Source organism: Nerophis lumbriciformis, linkage group LG29, assembly GCF_033978685.3.
Source record: "Nerophis lumbriciformis linkage group LG29, RoL_Nlum_v2.1, whole genome shotgun sequence".
Classification (NCBI taxonomy): domain Eukaryota; kingdom Metazoa; phylum Chordata; class Actinopteri; order Syngnathiformes; family Syngnathidae; genus Nerophis; species Nerophis lumbriciformis.
The window spans coordinates 29,281,048-29,299,832 of record NC_084576.2 but is presented as its reverse complement, the minus strand read 5'-3'; the positions used below and the strand labels follow the sequence as shown (position 1 = coordinate 29,299,832).

The 18,785-nt window shown below is 34.7% G+C and overlaps 1 protein-coding gene across 1 annotated transcript; it reads left to right on the top strand.

Annotated features, from left to right (window-relative positions):
• Positions 1-1,484: 1,484 nt before the first annotated feature.
• Positions 1,485-13,628, top strand: kxd1 (KxDL motif containing 1). Its single transcript, XM_061924291.1, has 5 exons — positions 1,485-1,552; positions 7,655-7,772; positions 7,857-8,009; positions 8,084-8,130; positions 12,999-13,628. The coding sequence occupies exons 2-5, from the start codon at positions 7,675-7,677 to the stop codon at positions 13,256-13,258; spliced, it is 558 nt and encodes a 185-aa protein (XP_061780275.1). The 5' UTR covers positions 1,485-1,552; positions 7,655-7,674; the 3' UTR covers positions 13,259-13,628.
• Positions 13,629-18,785: the final 5,157 nt, after the last annotated feature.

Here is an 18,785-nt window from a genome sequence, read left to right as displayed (position 1 = left end):
CTCATTATTTCAAAATGTTTATCCCATAATTGCGACTTTCTTATCTCATATTTATGACTTTTGATCCCATAATTACGACTTTTTTTATCTCGTAATTTTGATTCATATCAAAAATTCAAAATGTTTATCCCATACTTGTGACTTTATTATCTCATAATTATGCCTTTTCATGCCATAATTTCGCCTTTTTTTTATATCACAATTACGACTTTTTTATCTCGTAATTTTGATTCATATCAATTTCAAAATGTTTATCTCCCATTTGTGAGAACGGGAAGATTAAAAAAAAATGCAACAACGGAAATGACGGATATCATGACCGGAAGTTGATCCTTATTTAATTTCACTTTAAGTTTTTATCTCATAATTTAGACTCATCTCATTATTTCAAAATGTTTATCCCATTGTTTTGACTTCCTTATACCATAATTATGAATTTTTATCCCATAATTTTGACTCTATCATCTCATAATTTCGACTTTTTTATCTTGTCATTTTGATTTAACTCACAATTTTGACTTTTTATCTCGTAATTTTGATTCATCTCATTATTTCAAAATGTCTATCCCATAATTGCGACTTTCTTATCTCATAATTATGCCTTTTAATTCCATAATTTCGACTTTAATATCTCATAATTACGACTTTTTTATCTCGTAATTTTGATTCATATCAAAATTTCAAAATGTTTATCTCCTAATTGTTGTTGTTATTCATTTGTTTAGTTTTTTTTTTTTTCTCTTATTTTTTTTAATATGTCCGGAATAAATATTTACAATACAATTTAGTTACTTGAGTCTATGATCATAACGTCACTTTAGCCTAGTACCATTTAAATATGTTGTGTTAATATTTGCTTTTCATGTTTTGTAACACTGGAGCGTTGATTCTTACGTAATGGCGTACATTTGGTGAGAACGGGAAGATTAAAAAAAAATGCAACAACGGAAAAGACGGACCTCATGACCGGAAGTGGACACAACCCGGCGTAATTTTTTTAAATTGAACAACAAACATACATTTATAATTCACACATAAATAAAGGCAAAAGAAAACAAAAGCAAATACATATAGAGTATGAAATATTAATAAATAAGTTTTGTCACCACTTCCGCTCTTAGCGCCTTCAAAATAAGAGCTCAAGGCATATACTGTATAACAGCTTATAACAGGAACTTGACATCACAAAGAGGCAAGTCCATAAAAATAGGTTACCCAAATCACAATACAAATTTAAGGGCTTTTGTACTCTTACTCATTCCCTAAGATTTGATTGATAATTGTAAACCATTAGCCAATTACTTTCATGGATCGACATTTATGTAGAATTTTTTTTTTGGTCTGGAGCATAATAATGTTGACAAACATTTCTACGTTAAAGTCGTTTATAAAAAAAAATGCAACAACGGAAGTGACGGATCTCATGACCGGAAGTTGGTACAACCCGGAACGACTTTGTTTTGATTTCTCAGTCAGCAAACTCTGATGCTACCTTTTCATTCCATTTAACGAAAATAGGTCGATTTTTTACATCCATTCTGTGGAACTTGAGGTACGTAGTCTATATTTGTGTGACTGGTTTGGCATTTGACTTAAGTTAGCTTTCAATTTGAATCGCTGTACATTAATTGCTATACTAACAAACGACATCAAAATGGACGTTAAATGTTTTGTTCCACCTTGTTAAATGATGTTCTCTATCACACACCGACTACATAATTGATGATTTAGACCAAACTGGGTCGTCATTTATTTATTATTTCAGCAGACACGTTCACTTCTACGTCACTTCCGGTGCATCACTGAATAATGTCCCCGTTGCAACACAAACAATAGTTCATAATGAACGCATGGCTTAACAGTAGCTCCTATTGTTACACAGAAGCAGCAATAAATGATATAAAGTCATTATTTAGCACTCAATAATAGTGACAATAAATAGTGTTGTCAGCGTTTTATTTCAGTGACCTTGTGTGTGACTACTAGTCACAGTATTATAATAAAAGTCATAATTTTACTCAACGCAAGTCAAAGTTTCAAAATAAAAACTTAGAATTTTGACAGTATTATAATAAAAGTCATAATTTTACTAAAAGCAAGTCAAAATTTTACAAGAAAAACTGAACATTTGTGCAATGTTATGATAAAAGTTGGAATTTTACTCAATAGGAGGCTCAGTTTTACAAGAAAAGCTTAAAATGTCGGCAACTTTATGAAAAGAGTTGTAATTTTACTCGGCAAAAGTCACAATTTTATAAGAACATTTTAAAATGTTGGCAATATTATAATGATAATCGGAATTTTACCTGGCAAAATGATGACTAAAGTCATAATTTTACTCCAAAAATGTTACTATTTTACAAGAACAAAAAAAAGATTGGCAATATTGTGATAAAAGTCTGAATTTTTATATAACAAATGTCACCATTTTGCATTAAAAAGTAATCATTTTACAAGAAAATATTGCAGAAATAGAAAGAATATGAGAAATTGTCCCCAATTTTATAAGAAAAACTGAACATTTGTGCAATATTATGATAATAGTTGGAATTTTACTCAATAGGAGGCACAATTTTACAAGAAAAGCTTAAAATGTCGGCAACTTTATGAAAAGAGTCGTCATTTTACTCGTCAAAAGTCACAATTTTATAAGAACATTTTAAAATGTTGGCAATATTATAATAATAATCAGAATTTTACTTGGCAAAATGATGACTAAAGTCATAATTTTACTAAAAAAATGTCACTATTTTACAAGAACAAAACAAATTGGCAATATTGTGATAAAAGTCAGAATTTTTATATGACAAATGTCACCATTTTGCATTAAAAAGTAATCATTTTTCATTAAAAAAAAGTAATAATTTTACAAGAAAATATTGCAATATTACAGAAACAGAAAGAGCATGAGAAATTGTTCTCAATTTTATAAGAAAAACTGAACATTTGTGCAATGTTATGATAAAAGTTGTAATTTTACTCAACGCAAGTCAAAGTTTCAAAATAAAAACTTAGAATTTTGGCAGTAATATAATAAAAGTCATAATTTTACTAAAAGCAAGTCAAAATTTTACAAGAAAAACTGAACATGTATGCAATGTTGTGATAAAAGTTGGAATTTTACTCAATAGAAGGCGCAGTTTTACAAGAAAAGCTTAAAATGTTGGTAACTTTATGAAAAGAGTTGTAATTTTACTCGGCAAAAGTCACAATTTTATAAGAAAACTTTAAAATGTTGGCAATATTATAATAATAATCACAATTTTACTTGAGTAAAATTATGACTTTTGTCATAATTTTGCCAACGCAAGTCCAAGTTTCAAAATAAAAACATAGAATGTTGGCAGTATTATAATAAAAGTCATAATTTTACTAAAAGCAAGTCAAAATTTTACAAGAAAAACTGGACATTTGTGCAATATTATGATAAAAGTTGGAATTTTACTCAATAGCAGTCGCAATTTTACAAGAAAAGCTTAAAATGTCGACAACTTTAGGAAAGAGTCATAATTTTACTGGACAAAAGTCACAATTTTATAATAAAAGTCATAATTTTACTAAAAGAAAGTCAACATTTTACATGAAAAAACTGAACATTTGTGCAAGATTATGATAACAGTTGGAATTTTACTCAATAACAGTCGCAATTTTACAAGAAAAGCTTAAAATGTTGGTAACTTTATGAAAAGAGTTGTAATTTTACTCGGCAAAAGTCACAATTTTATAAGAAAACTTTAAAATGTTGCCAATATTATAATAATAATCAGAATTTTACTTGAGTAAAATTATGACTTGTCATAATTTTGGCAACGCAAGTCCAAGTTTCAAAAGAAAAACTTAGAATGTTGGCAGTATTATAATAAAAGTCATAATTTTACTAAACGCAAGTCAAAATTTTACAAGAAAAACTGAACATTTGTGCAATATTATGATAAAAGTTGGAATTTTACTCAATAGCAGGCACAATTTTACAAGAAAAGCTTAAAATGTCGACAACTTTAGGAAAAGAGTCGTAATTTCACTGGACAAAAGTCACAATTTTATAATAAAAGTCATAATTTTACTAAAAGCAAGTCAAAATTTTACATGAAAAACTGAACATTTGTGCAATATTATGATAACAGTTGGAATTTTACTCAATAACAGTCGCAATTTGACAAGAAAAGCTTCAAATGTTGGCAATTTTATGAAAAGAGTTGTAATTTTACTAGACAAAAGTCACAATTTTATACGAAAACTTTAAAATGTTGCCAATATTATAATAATAATCAGAATTTTACTTGAGTAAAATTATGACTTGTCATAATTTTGCCAACGCAAGTCCAAGTTTCAAAAGAAAAACTTAGAATGTTGGCAGTGTTATAATAAAAGTCATCATTTTACTAAACGCAAGTCAAAATTTTACAAGAAAAACTAAACATTTGTGCAATATTATGATAAAAGTTGGAATTTTACTCAATAGCAGGCACAATTTTACAAGAAAAGCTTAAAATGTCTGCAACTTTTTACTCGGCAAAAGTCACAATTTTATAAGAAAACTTAAAAATGTTGGCAATATTATAATGATAATCGGAATTTTACCTGGCAAAATGATGACTAAAGTCATAATTTTACTCAAAAAAGTCACTATTTTACAAGAACAACAAAAAAATTGGCAATATAGTGATAAGTCAGAATTTTTATATGACAAATGTCACCATTTTGCATTAAAAAGTAATGATTTTACATTAAAAAAAGTAATAATTTTACAATAAAATATTGCAATATTACAGAAACAGAAAGAACATGAGAAATTGTCCCCAATTTTTTTTAAGAAAAACTGAACATTTGTGCAATGTTATGATAAAAGTTGTAATTTTACTCAATAGGAAGTGCAATTTTACAAGAAAAGCTTAAAATGTCTGCAACTTTTTACTCAGCAAAAGTCACAATTTTATAAGAAAACTTTAAAATATTGGCAATATTATAAAAATCGAATTTTACCTGTCAAAATGATGACTAAAGTTATAATTTTACTCAAAAAATGTCACTGTTTTACAAGAACAAACAAAAAAAATTGGCAATATTCTAAAAAAATTCAGAATTTTATACGACAAATGTCACCATTTTGCATTAAAAAGTAATAATTTTACATTAAAAAAAGTAATAATTTTACAAGAAAATGTTGCAATATTACAGAAACAGAAAGAATATGAGAAATTGTGCCCAATTTTGTAAGAAAAACTAAACATTTGTGCAATATTATGATAAAAGTTGGAATTTTACTCAATAGCAGTCGCAATTTTACAAGAAAAGGTTAAAAATGTTGTCAACTTTATGGAAAGACTCGTAATTTTACTGGACAAAAGTCACAATTTTATAAGAAAACTTTAAAATGTTGGCAATATTATAATAATCAGAATTTTCCTTGGCAAAATGATGACTAAAGTCATAATTTTACTCACAAAATGTCACTATTTTACAAGAACAAAAAAAAAATGGCAATATTGTGATAAAAGTAAAAAAATGTATATGACAAATGTCACCATTTTGCATTAAAAAGTAATGATTTTACATGAAAATATTGCAGAAATAGAAAGAATATGAGAAATTGTCCCCAATTTTATAAGAAAAACTGAACATTTGTGCAATATTATGATAAAAGTTGTAATTTTACTCAATAGGAGGCGCAATTTGACAAGGAAAGCTTAAAATGTCTGCAACTTTATGAAAAGAGTCGTCATTTTACTCTGCAAAAGTCACAATTTTATAAGAACATTTTAAAATGTTGGCAATATTATAATAATAATCGGAATTTTCCTTGGCAAAATGATGACTAAAGTCATAATTTTACTCAAAAAATGTTACTATTTTACAAGAACAACAAAAAAAAATTGGCAATATTGTGATAAAAGTAAAAAAATGTATATGACAAATGTCACCATTTTGCATTAAAAAGTAATGATTTTACATTAAAAAAAGTAATAATTTTACAAGAAAATATTACAGAAACAGAAAGAACATGAGAAATTGTCCCCAATTTCTTAAGAAAAACTGAACATTTGTGCAATATTATGATAAAAGTTGGAATTTTACTCAATAACAGTCACAATTTTACAAGAAAAGCTTAAAATAACGGCAACTTTATAAAGAGTCGTAATTTTACTGGACAAAAGTCACAATTTTACAAGAAAATTTTAAAATGTTGGCAATATTATAATAATAATCGGAATTTTCCTTGGCAAAATGATGACTAAAGTCATAATTTTACTCAAAAAATGTCACTATTTTACAAGAACAAAAAAAAATGGCAATATTGTGATAAAAGTCAGAATTTTATACGACAAATGTCACCATTTTGCATTAAAAAGTAATGATTTTACATAAAAAAGGTAATAATTTTACAAGAAAATATTGCAATATTACAGAAACAGAAAGAATATGAGAAATTGTCTCCAATTTTGTAAGAAAAACTAAACATTTGTGCAATATTATGATAAAAGTTGGAATTTTACTCAATAACAGTCACAATTTTACAAGAAAAGGTTAAAATGTCGGCAACTTTATGGAAAAAGTCGTAATTTTACTCGACAAAAGTCACAATTTTATAAGACAATTTTAAAATGTTGGCAATATTATAATAATAATCAGAATTTTACTTGGCAAAATGATGACTAAAGTCATCATTTTACTCAAAAAATGTCACTATTTTACAAGAACAAAAAAAATTGGCAATATTGTGATAAAAGTCAGAATTTTATATGACAAATGTCACCATTTTGCATCAAAAAGTAATAATTTTACATAAAAAAGTAATAATTTTACAAAAAAATATTGCAGAAATAGAAAGAATATGAGAAAATTTTCCCAATTTTGTAAGAAAAACTGAACATTTGTGCAATATTATGATAATAGTTGGAATTTTACTCAATAACAGTCGCAATTTTACAAGGAAAGCTTAAAATGTCGGCAACTTTGTGAAAAGAGTCGTCATTTTACTGGACAAAAGTCACAATTTTATAAGAAAATTTTAAAATGTTGGCAATATTATAATAATAATCGGAATTTTCCTAAAGTCATAATTTTACTCAAAAAATGTCACTATTTTACAAGAACAACAAACAAAATGGCAATATTGTGATAAAAGTCAAAATTTTTATATGACAAATGTCACCATTTTGCATTAAAAAGTAATGATTTTACATTAAAAAAAAGTCATAATTTTACAAGAAAATATTACAATATTACAGAAACAACATGAGAAATTCTCCCCAATTTTATAAGGAAAAAGCCGACACATTGTGGAAAAAAAGACTGATTTTAGTTATTTTTTGTGTGTAATTAGTTTTTAATCTTCTGTATTTACTTCAAGTTATTACAGTATGTCTCTATACACATATTTATTTATTTTTAATACATTTTGGCCATAGGGGGCGCATTCCAATTTCTTACACAAACTTGTTATTTCATATGTTGACCAAAGGGGGAGCACGTTTAAAACCGATTTGAAAAATCCCTCCTTTTTGGGACCACTCTACGTTTGATAGATATCACCACCAGGGGGTGCAAATGAGACATTCTCTATGAGATGCAATGTTATTGGGACCATGATTTATGTCTTTACTTGTTCACACCTCCTCATATGGAAGATACTAAAGTGCTTCTCTCTTCGCAGCTTATCTCCCGTCTGCCGTCATGGAGGAGCCCACAGCTTCCGGCGTGTTCTGCAGCAGGATGCTGAGCATGGTGAACTCCGAGGACGTGAACGCCATCATCCAGGCTCAGAGACACATGTGAGTAAAGATTTCAAAGACGCGTTTCGACCGGAGCGATTTTTTTCTATTTTCCCGTTGTTTGGCGTTCTCCCCCGACAAAAGGCTCGACCGCTTTGAGAAAACCAACGAAATGCTCATCAATTTCAACGGGCTGTCCAACGTGCGGCTGCAGCAGATGAACGAGCGCTTCCTGCTGCACACCCGGACGCTGGTGGAGATGAAGAAAGATCTGGACAGCGTCTTCCGAAGGATCAGGTGCAGTAATTTGATGCGGAAAACATTCAAACTAACACTTTAATAATCCTCTGTCTGCTCTTTTGACACTTTAGGACGCTCAAAGGGAAGATTGGCAAGCAGTATCCTGAAGCTTTTAGTAGTAAGTCAGCATCTTGTGTCTAATGAGAGAACCTCATCTTCTTATATTCAATTGAATAGACTGCAAAGACAAGATATTTCACCTTCAAACTAAGAAACATATTTATTTTTCTTGTAAATAATCATTCACTTAGAATTTAATGGCAGCAACACATTGCAAAAAAGGCATTTTTACCACTGTGTTACATGGCCTTTCCTTTTAACAACACTCAGTAAAGGTTTGGGAACTGAGGAGACACATTTTTGAAGTGGAATTCTTTCCCATTCTTGCTTGATGTACAGCTTAAGTTGTTCCTTCTGCTATTTTAGCCTTCATATTGCACCACTGGACTACAGGCAGGCCAGTCTAGTACCCGCACTCTTTTACTATGAAGCCACGCTGTTGTAACACGTGGCTTGGCATCGTTTTGCTGAAATAAGCAGGGGCGTCCATGATGGCAACATATGTTGCTCCAAAAGCTGTATGTACCTTTCAGCATTAATGGTGCCTTCACAGATGTGTAAGTTACCCATGTCTTGGGCACTAATACACCCCCATACCATCACACATGCTGCCTTTTACACTTTGCGCCTGGAACAATCCGGATGGTTCTTTTCCTCTTTGTTCCGGACGACACAAAACAATTTGAAATGTGGACTCGTCAGACCACAGAACACTTTTCCACTTTGCATCAGTCCATCTTAGATGAATTCGGGCCCAGCGAAGCCGGCAGCGTTTCTGGGTGTTGTTGATAAATGGCTTTCGTTTTGCATAGTAGAGTTTTAACTTGCACTTACAGATGTAGCGACCAACTGTAGTTACTGACAGTGGTTTTCTGAAGTGTTCCTGAGCCCATGTGGTGATATCCTTTACACACCGATGTCACTTTTTGACGCAGTACCGCCTGAGGGATCCAAGGTCCGTAATATCATGGCTTACGTGCAGTGATTTCTCCAGATTCTCTGAACCTTTTGATGATATTACGGAGCGTAGATGGTGAAATCCCTAAATTCCTTACAATAGCTGGTCCAGAGGACACGAAGTCCACAGTTTCCCCCAAAAATTTGAAATGTGGACTCGTCAGACCACAGAACACTTTTCCACTTTGCATCAGTCCATCTTAGATGAATTCGGGCCCAGCGAAGCCGGCAGCGTTTCTGGGTGTTGTTGATAAATGGCTTTCGCTTTGCATAGTAGAGTTTTAACTTGCACTTACAGATGTAGCGACCAACTGTAGCTACTGACAGTGGTTTTCTGAAGTGTTCCTGAGCCCATGTGGTGATATCCTTTACACACCGATGTCGCTTTTTGACGCAGTACCGCCTGAGGGATCCAAGGTCCGTAATATCATGCATCAGTCCATCTTAGATGAATTCGGGCCCAGCGAAGCCGGCAGCGTTTCTGGGTGTTGTTGATAAATGGTTTTCGTTTTGCATAGTAGAGTTTTAACTTGCACTTACAGATGTAGCGACCAACTGTAATTACTGACAGTGGTTTTCTGAAGTGTTCCTGAGCCCATGTGGTGATATCCTTTACACACCGATGTCGCCTTTTGACGCAGTACCGCCTGAGGGATCCAAGGTCCGTAATATCATGCATCAGTCCATCTTAGATGAATTCGGGCCCAGCGAAGCCGGCGGCGTTTCTGGGTGTTGTTGATAAATGGCTTTCGTTTTGCATAGTAGAGTTTTAACTTGCACTTACAGATGTAGCGACCAACTGTAGTTACTGACAGTGGTTTTCTGAAGTGTTCCTGAGCCCATGTGGTGATATCCTTTACAAACTGATGTCGCTTTTTGATGCAGTACCGCCTGAGGGAGTGAAAGTCCGTAATATCATCGCTTACGTGCAGTGATTTCTCCAGATTCTCTGAACCTTTTGATGATATTACGGAGCGTAGATGGTGAAATCCCTAAATTCCTTACAATAGCTGGTCCAGAGGACACGAAGTCCACAGTTTCCCCCAAAAATGTGAAATGTGGACTCGTCAGACCACAGAACACTTTTCCACTTTGCATCAGTCCATCTTAGATGAATTCGGGCCCAGCGAAGCCGGCAGCATTTCTGGGTGTTGTTGATAAATGGCTTTCGTTTTGCATAGTAGAGTTTTAACTTGCACTTACAGATGTAGCAACCAACTATAATTACTTACAGTGGTTTTCTGAAGTGTTCCTGAGCCCATGTGGTGATATCCTTTACACACCGATGTCACATTTTGATGCAGTACCGCCTGAGGGATCCAAGGTCCGTAATATCATGCATCAGTCCATCTTAGATGAATTCGGGCCCAGCGAAGCCAGCAGCGTTTCTGGGTGTTGTTGATAAATGGCTTTTGTTTTGCATAGTAGAGTTTTAACTTGCACTTACAGATGTAGCGACCAACTATAGTTACTGACAGTGGTTTTCTGAAGTGTTCCTGAGCCCATGTGGTGATATCCTTTACACACAGATGTCGCTTTTTGACGCAGTACCGCCTGAGGGATCCAAGGTCCGTAATATCATGCATCAGTCCATCTTAGATGAATTCGGGCCCAGCGAAGCCGGCGGCGTTTCTGGGTGTTGTTGATAAATGGCTTTCGCTTTGCATAGTAGAGTTTTAACTTGCACTTACAGATGTAGCGACCAACTGTAGTTACTGACAGTGGTTTTCTGAAGTGTTCCTGAGCCCATGTGGTGATATCCTTTACACACCGATGTTGCTTTTTGATGCAGGATCCAGGATGAGGGATCCAAGGTCCGTAATATCATGCATCAGTCCATCTTAGATGAATTCGGGCCCAGCGAAGCCGGCAGCGTTTCTGGGTGTTGTTGATAAATGGCTTTCGCTTTGCATAGTAGAGTTTTAACTTGCACTTACAGATGTAGCGACCAACTGTAGTTACTTACAGTGGTTTTCTGAAGTGTTCCTGAGCCCATGTGGTGATGTCCTTTACACACCGATGTCGCTTTTTGATGCAGTACCGCCTGAGGGATCCAAGGTCCGTAATATCATGCATCAGTCCATCTTAGATGAGCTCGGGCCCAGCGAAGCCCGCGGCGTTTCTGGGTGTTGTTGATAAATGGCTTTCGGTTTGCATAGTAGAGTTTTAACTTGCACTTACAGATGTAGCGACCAACTGTAGTTACTGACAGTGGTTTTCTGAAGTGTTCCTGAGCCCATGTGGTGATATCCTTTACACACCGATGTCGCTTTTTGACGCAGTACCGCCTGAGGGATCCAAGGTCCGTAATATCATGCATCAGTCCATCTTAGATGAATTCGGGCCCAGCGAAGCCGGCGGCGTTTCTGGGTGTTGTTGATAAATGGCTTTCGCTTTGCATAGTAGAGTTTTAACTTGCACTTACAGATGTAGCGACCGACTGTAGTTACTGACAGTGGTTTTCTGAAGTGTTCCTGAGCCCATGTGGTGATATCCTTTACACACAGATGTCGCTTTTTGATGCAGTACCGCCTGAGGGATCCAAGGTCCGTAATATCATGCATCAGTCCATCTTAGATGAGCTCGGGCCCAGCGAAGCCCGCGGCGTTTCTGGGTGTTGTTGATAAATGGCTTTCGGTTTGCATAGTAGAGTTTTAACTTGCACTTACAGATGTAGCGACCAACTGTAGTTACTGACAGTGGTTTTCTGAAGTGTTCCTGAGCCCATGTGGTGATATCCTTTACACACCGATGTCGCTTTTTGACGCAGTACCGCCTGAGGGATCCAAGGTCCGTAATATCATGCATCAGTCCATCTTAGATGAATTCGGGCCCAGCGAAGCCGGCGGCGTTTCTGGGTGTTGTTGATAAATGGCTTTCGCTTTGCATAGTAGAGTTTTAACTTGCACTTACAGATGTAGCGACCGACTGTAGTTACTGACAGTGGTTTTCTGAAGTGTTCCTGAGCCCATGTGGTGATATCCTTTACACACAGATGTCGCTTTTTGATGCAGTACCGCCTGAGGGATCCAAGGTCCGTAATATCATGCATCAGTCCATCTTAGATGAATTCGGGCCCGGCGAAGCCGGCAGCGTTTCTGGGTGTTGTTGATAAATGGCTTTCGCTTTGCATAGTAGAGTTTTAACTTGCACTTACAGATGTAGCGACCAACTGTAGTTACTGACAGTGGTTTTCTGAAGTGTTCCTGAGCCCATGTGGTGATATCCTTTACACACTGATGTCGCTTTTTGATGCAGTACCGCCTGAGGGAGTGAAAGTCCGTAATATCATGGCTTACGTGCAGCGATTTCTCCAGATTCTCTGAACCCTTTGATGATATTACGGAGCGTAGATGGTGAAATCCCTAAATTCCTTGCAATAGCTGGTTGATAAATGTTGTTCTTAAACAATTTGCTCACGCATTTGTTGACAAAGTGGTGACCCCTTTCATGGAGGCTGCTTTTATACCCAATCATGGCACCCACCTGTTCCCAATTAGCCCGTTCGCCTGTGGGATGTTCCAAATAAGTGTTTGATGAGCATTCCTCAACCTTCTCAGTCTTTTTTGCCACTTGTGCCAGCTTTTTTGAAACATGTTGCAGGCATCAAATTCCAAATGAGTTACTACTTGCATAAAATAACAATGTTTTCCGGTTCGAACGTTAAATATCTTGTCTTTGCAGTCTATTCAATTGAATATAAGTTGAAAAGGATTTGTTGTATTCTCTTTTTATTTACCATTTACACAACGTGACAACTTCACTGGTTTAGGGGTTAGTAGATGGCGGATGCACTTAAAAAAATAAGTTAAGCATTGTTAAAGGTAAAACAATAACTTAACTTTGATAAAAGTGATATTCCAGTGTAGAGTATTCTTTTCACTTGTGTAAAAGTTCAAGATAAAAACATGATTTTTCTTGATGTGCGCCATTTGAAGCCCTAAAAAAAACCAACGTTCCTTCACACAGACGTCCACAAGTCGCCCGGCTCGGAGGACGACGACGACGACGACGACGACTTGGACCCGGCGCCCCCGAGCGGCGCCACCACCGTCACGACAGTTACCTCGGGTCAGAGCACAGACTCCTGCGACACCAGCCCGGACGTGGTCTCGCCCGCCGCCAGCAGGTGTTCCGAGGAGCTGTCTCAGGACACGCCCACCTCTGACGCACACCACACGGCCGGCCTGCAGGACGAGGGTCCAGACTCTGTGCCTGCTGAGGAGTAACTAGGATGGACAATATTCATATATATATATATATATATATATATATATATATATATATATATATATATACACTAGATGGCTTTTTTGTGTTTGTCTGCTTATCATATTTCATGTGAAGGTAATGTTTACACACGTTAACATGCTGAAGTCATTGGGGATGATTTAATCATGTAAAGTTTCAGTGTTAAAATGATGAAATATATAATTGTGTGAATGCTCCAAAACATTCACTCATGTTTTCTACACCAAAATTCATCTATTTATTATTTAACTTCTTCTTCTTCTCCAGGTTTTGCCGCGCTCTACCTTCCACATTTTTCACCCGATTCAAAGCGTCGCGACTTCAAACTGTTCGGCCTATTCGGGAGTCGCGGGCTTTCCCTTGAAAAATTCCCAGATTTTCCAGCATTCCAGGTTTTCCCAGGACATTTTTCGCATTCAAAATGAATGGGCCATTTTTCAAACTTCCACCATTTCCACATTTTTCAACCATATTCGAACCATTCTACCTTCAACACATTTCATCATCCTGGAAATTCAAACTATCATTTTTCCAAGTTCAAAAAAATTCCAGGAATTCCCTTCTTTTCCAAACCTTTTCCCCCACCCTTTTTTCTGTTGACTACTTTCTCCCACATTTTTCAACCGTTCCACCGTCCAAAAATTCCTTTTAATCAGGACAAAAAATGAAGTTGTTTTTTGAACTGGAAAATTTCGCGAAATTCCTGGAAATTCTTAATACCATTTTTCAATTTAAAGTGTTAATACTTCAACATTTCACGATCGATTTGAAAATTTCCAACACAAACCATTTCAACTCATTCAGAAAATTCAAGTCTTTTAACATTTTTCTTAAAATTCCCGAAATTTCCATGAAATTCCCATTGAAAAGAATGGGACATTTTTCAAAGTTCCACAATTCCCACATTTTTCAACAGATTCAAACCATTCCACCTTCAACACATTTAACACATCCTGGAAATTAAAACTATAATTTTTCCAAGTTAAAAAAATTCCAGGAATTCACAGAATTCCCTTTATTTCAAACCATTTTTTTTTAAACCTTTTTCTGGCGACTATTCCTTTCACATTTTTCAACCGTTCCACCGTCCAAACATTCCTTTTAATCAGGACAAAAAACAAAGTTGTTTTTTGAACTGGAAAATTTCGCAAAATTCCTGGAAATTCTTAATACCATTTTTCAATTTAAAATGTTAATACTTCAACATTTCTCAACCAATTTGAAAAATTCCAACACTCTTTCAGAACATTCAAGTTTTTTAACATTTTCCCCGAAATTCCCAAATTTCCATGAAATTCCCATTGGAAAAGAATTGGACATTTTTCAAAGTTCCACAATTCCCACATTTTTCATCCGATTCAAACCATTCCACCTTCAGCACATTCCACTCATCCTGGAAATTCAAACTATCATTTTTCAAAGTTAAAAAAATTCCAGGAATTCCCTTCTTTTCCAAACCCTTTTTTCTGTTGACTATTCCTTCCACATTTTTCAACACACTTCAACCGTTCCACTGTCAAAACATTCTTCTTAATCAGGACAAAAAAACAACATTGTTTTTTTAACTGGAAAAATTCCCACTTTTCCCGAAATTCCTTAATACCATTTCTCAATGCAACATGTTACTACTTCAACATTTCTCGACTGACCTGACCATTCAGGACATTCAAATGTTTTTAACATTTTCCCCCAAATTCTCACTTCTCCCAAATTTCCATGAAATTCCCTTTGAAAAGAATGGGACATTTTTCAAAGTTCCACAATTCCCACATTTTTCATCCAATTCAAACCGTTTCAACTCCCAAAATATTCAGCCTGTTCAAAATGGTGTGCTCTCCCTCAACAATCTAAACAAATTCCCGGATTTCCAAGAATTCCCAGTTTTCAAGGACGTTTTCCCCATTCAAAATGATTTGGCCATTTTTCAAACTTCCACCATTTCCACATTTTTCAACCGATTCAAACCATTCCACCTTCAACATATTCCACCATCCTGGACATTCAAACTATCATTTTTCCATGTTCAAAAACAATTCCAGGAATTCCCTTTTTCCTCAAACCCTTTTTTGACCCTTTTTTCTGGCGACTACTCCTTCCACATTTTTCAACCGTCCAAACATTCTTCTTAATCAGGACAAAAAAACAAAGTTTTTTGAACTGGAAAAATTCCCGCTTTTTCTGAAATTCCTTAATACCATTTCTCAATTCAACATGTTACTACTTCAACATTTCTCGACCGATTTGAAAAATTCCAACACCAACCATTTCAACTCACTCAGAACATTCAAGTCTTTTAACATTTTCCCCCAAATTCCCATTGAAATTAATGGGACATTTTTCAAACTTCCACCATTTCCACATTTTTCAACCTATTCAAACCATTCCACCTTCAACACATTCCACTCATCCTGGAAATTCAAACTATCATTTTTAGAAGTTAAATTTTTTTCCAGGAATTCCCAGAAGTCCCTTTTTTTTTAAACCTTTTTTTCTGGCGACTATTCCTCCCACATTTTTCAACCCACTTTAACCGTTCCACCATCAAAACATTCCTCTTAATCAGGACAAAAGAAAAGTTGTTTTTTGAACTGGAAAATTTCCCGAAATTCCTGGAATTCCTTAATACCATTTCTCAATTAAAAATGTTCCTACTTCAACATTTCTCGACCGATTTGAAAAATTCCAACACCAACCATTTCAACTCATTCAGAACATTTAAGTCTTTTAACATTTTCCCCAAAATTCCCGCTTTTCCCGAAATTCCCAAATTTCCATGAAATTCCCATTGAAAAGAATGGAACATTTTTCAAAGTTCCACAATTCCCACATTTTTCTTCCGACTCAAACCATTCCACCTTCAACACATTCCACTCATCCTGGAAATTCAAACTATCATTTTTAGAAGTAACATTTTTTTTCCAGGAATTCCCAGAAGTCCCTTTTTTTAACCCTTTTTTCTGGCGACTATTCCTCCCACATTTTTCAACCCACTTCAACCGTTCCACCGTCCAAACATTCCTCTTAATCAGGACAAAAGAAAAGTTGTTTTTTGAACTGGAAAATTTTGCGAAATTCCTGGAATTCCTTAATACCATTTTTCAATTAAAATAAGCGGTAGGAAATGGATGGATGGATGGACTACAACATTTCACGACCGATTTGAAAAATTCCAACACCAACCATTTCAACTCATTCAGAACATTTAAGTCTTTTAACATTTTCCCCCAAATTCCCGCTTTTCCCGAAATCCCCAAATTTCCATGAAATTCCCATTGAAAAGAATAGGACATTTTTCAAAGTTCCACAATTCCCACATTTTTCATCCGACTCAAACCATTCCACCTTCAACACATTCCACTCATCCTGGAGATTCAAACTATCATTTTTAGAAGTTAAATTTTTTTCCAGGAATTCCCAGAAGTCCCTTTTTTTTTTAAACCTTTTTTTCTGGCGACTATTCCTCCCACATTTTTCAACCCACTTTAACCGTTCCACCATCAAAACATTCCTCTTAATCAGGACAAAAGAAAAGTTGTTTTTTGAACTGGAAAATTTCCCGAAATTCCTGGAATTCCTTAATACCATTTCCCAATTAAAAATGTTCCTACTTCAACATTTCTCGACCGATTTGAAAAATTCCAACACCAACCATTTCAACTCATTCAGAACATTTAAGTCTTTTAACATTTTCCCCCAAATTCCCGCTTTTCCCGAAATCCCCAAATTTCCATGAAATTCCCATTGAAAAGAATAGGACATTTTTCAAAGTTCCACAATTCCCACATTTTTCATCCGACTCAAACCATTCCACCTTCAACACATTCCACTCATCCTGGAAATTCAAACTATAATTTTTAGAAGTAAAAATTTTTTTCCAGGAATTCCCAGAAGTCCCTTTTTTTCCAACCATTTTTTTAACCCTTTTTTCTGGCGACTATTCCTCCCACATTTTTCAACCCACTTTAACCGTTCCATCGTCCAAACATTCCTCTTAATCAGGACAAAAGAAAAGTTGTTTTTTGAACTGATTTCCCGAAATTCCTGGAATTCCTTAATACCATTTCTCAATTAAAAATGTTCCTACTTCAACATTTCTCGACCGATTTGAAAAATTCCAACACCAACCATTTCAACTCATTCAGAACATTTAAGTCTTTTAACATTTTCCCCAAAATTCCCGCTTTTCCCGAAATTCCCAAATTTCCATGAAATTCCCATTGAAAAGAATGGGACATTTTTCAAAGTTCCACATTTTTCAACAGATTCAAACCATTTCACCTTCAACACATTTAACACATCCTGGAAATTAAAACTAATTTTTCCAAGTTCAAAAAATTCCAGGAATTCACAGAATTCCCTTTATTTCAAACCATTTCTTTTAAACCTTTTTCTGGCGACTATTCCTTCCACATTTTTCAACCGTTCCACCGTCCAAACATTCCTTTTAATCAGGACGAAAAACATAGTTGTTTTTTGAACTGGAAAATTTCGCGAAGTTCCTGGAAATTCTTAATACCATTTTTCAATTTAAAATGTTAATACTTCAACATTTCTCGACCGATTTGAAAAATTCCAACACCAGCCATTTATTCATTCATTTTCTCATTCAGAACATTCAAGTTTTTTTTAATTTTCCATGAAATTCCCAAATTCCCAAATTTCCATGAAATTCCCATTGGAAAAGAATGGGACAAAGTTCCACAATTCCCACATTTTTCATCCGATTCAAACCATTCCACCTTCAACACATTACACTCATCCTGGAAATTCAAACTATAATTTTTCCAAGTTCAAAAAAAATTCCAGGAATTCCCTTCTTTTCAAAACCTTTTTCCCCACCCTTTTTTCTGTTGACTACTCCTCCCACATTTTTCAACCCACTTCAACCGTCCCACCGTCAAGACATTCCTCTTAAACAGGACAAAAAACGACATTGTTTTTTGAACTGGAAAAATTCCCGCTTTTCACGAAATTCCTGGAATTCCTTAATACCATTTCTCAATGCAACATGTTACTACTTCAACATTTCTCGACTGACCTGAAAAATTCCAACACCAACTCATTCAGAAAATTCAAGTCTTTTAACATTTTTCTCAAAATTCCCGCTTTTCCCGAAATTCCCATGAAATTCCCATTGAAAAGAATGGGACATTTTTCAAAGTTCCACAATTCCCACATTTTTAAACAGATTCAAACCATTCCACCTTCAACACACTCCACCATTTTCCAAAGATTTTTTAAAACACTGTATACGTACATTTAACACATCCTGGAAATTAAAACTATAATGTTTTCCAAGTTCAAAAAATTCCAGGAATTGACAGAATTCCCTTTATTTCAAACCATTTTTTTTAACCTTTTTCTGGCGACTATTCCTTCCACACTTTTCATTCAGAACATTCAAGTTTTTTTAACATTTTCCCCGAAATTCCCAAATTTCCATGAAATTCCCAAATTTCCATGAAATTCCCATTGGAAAAGAATGGTACAAAGTTCCACAATTCC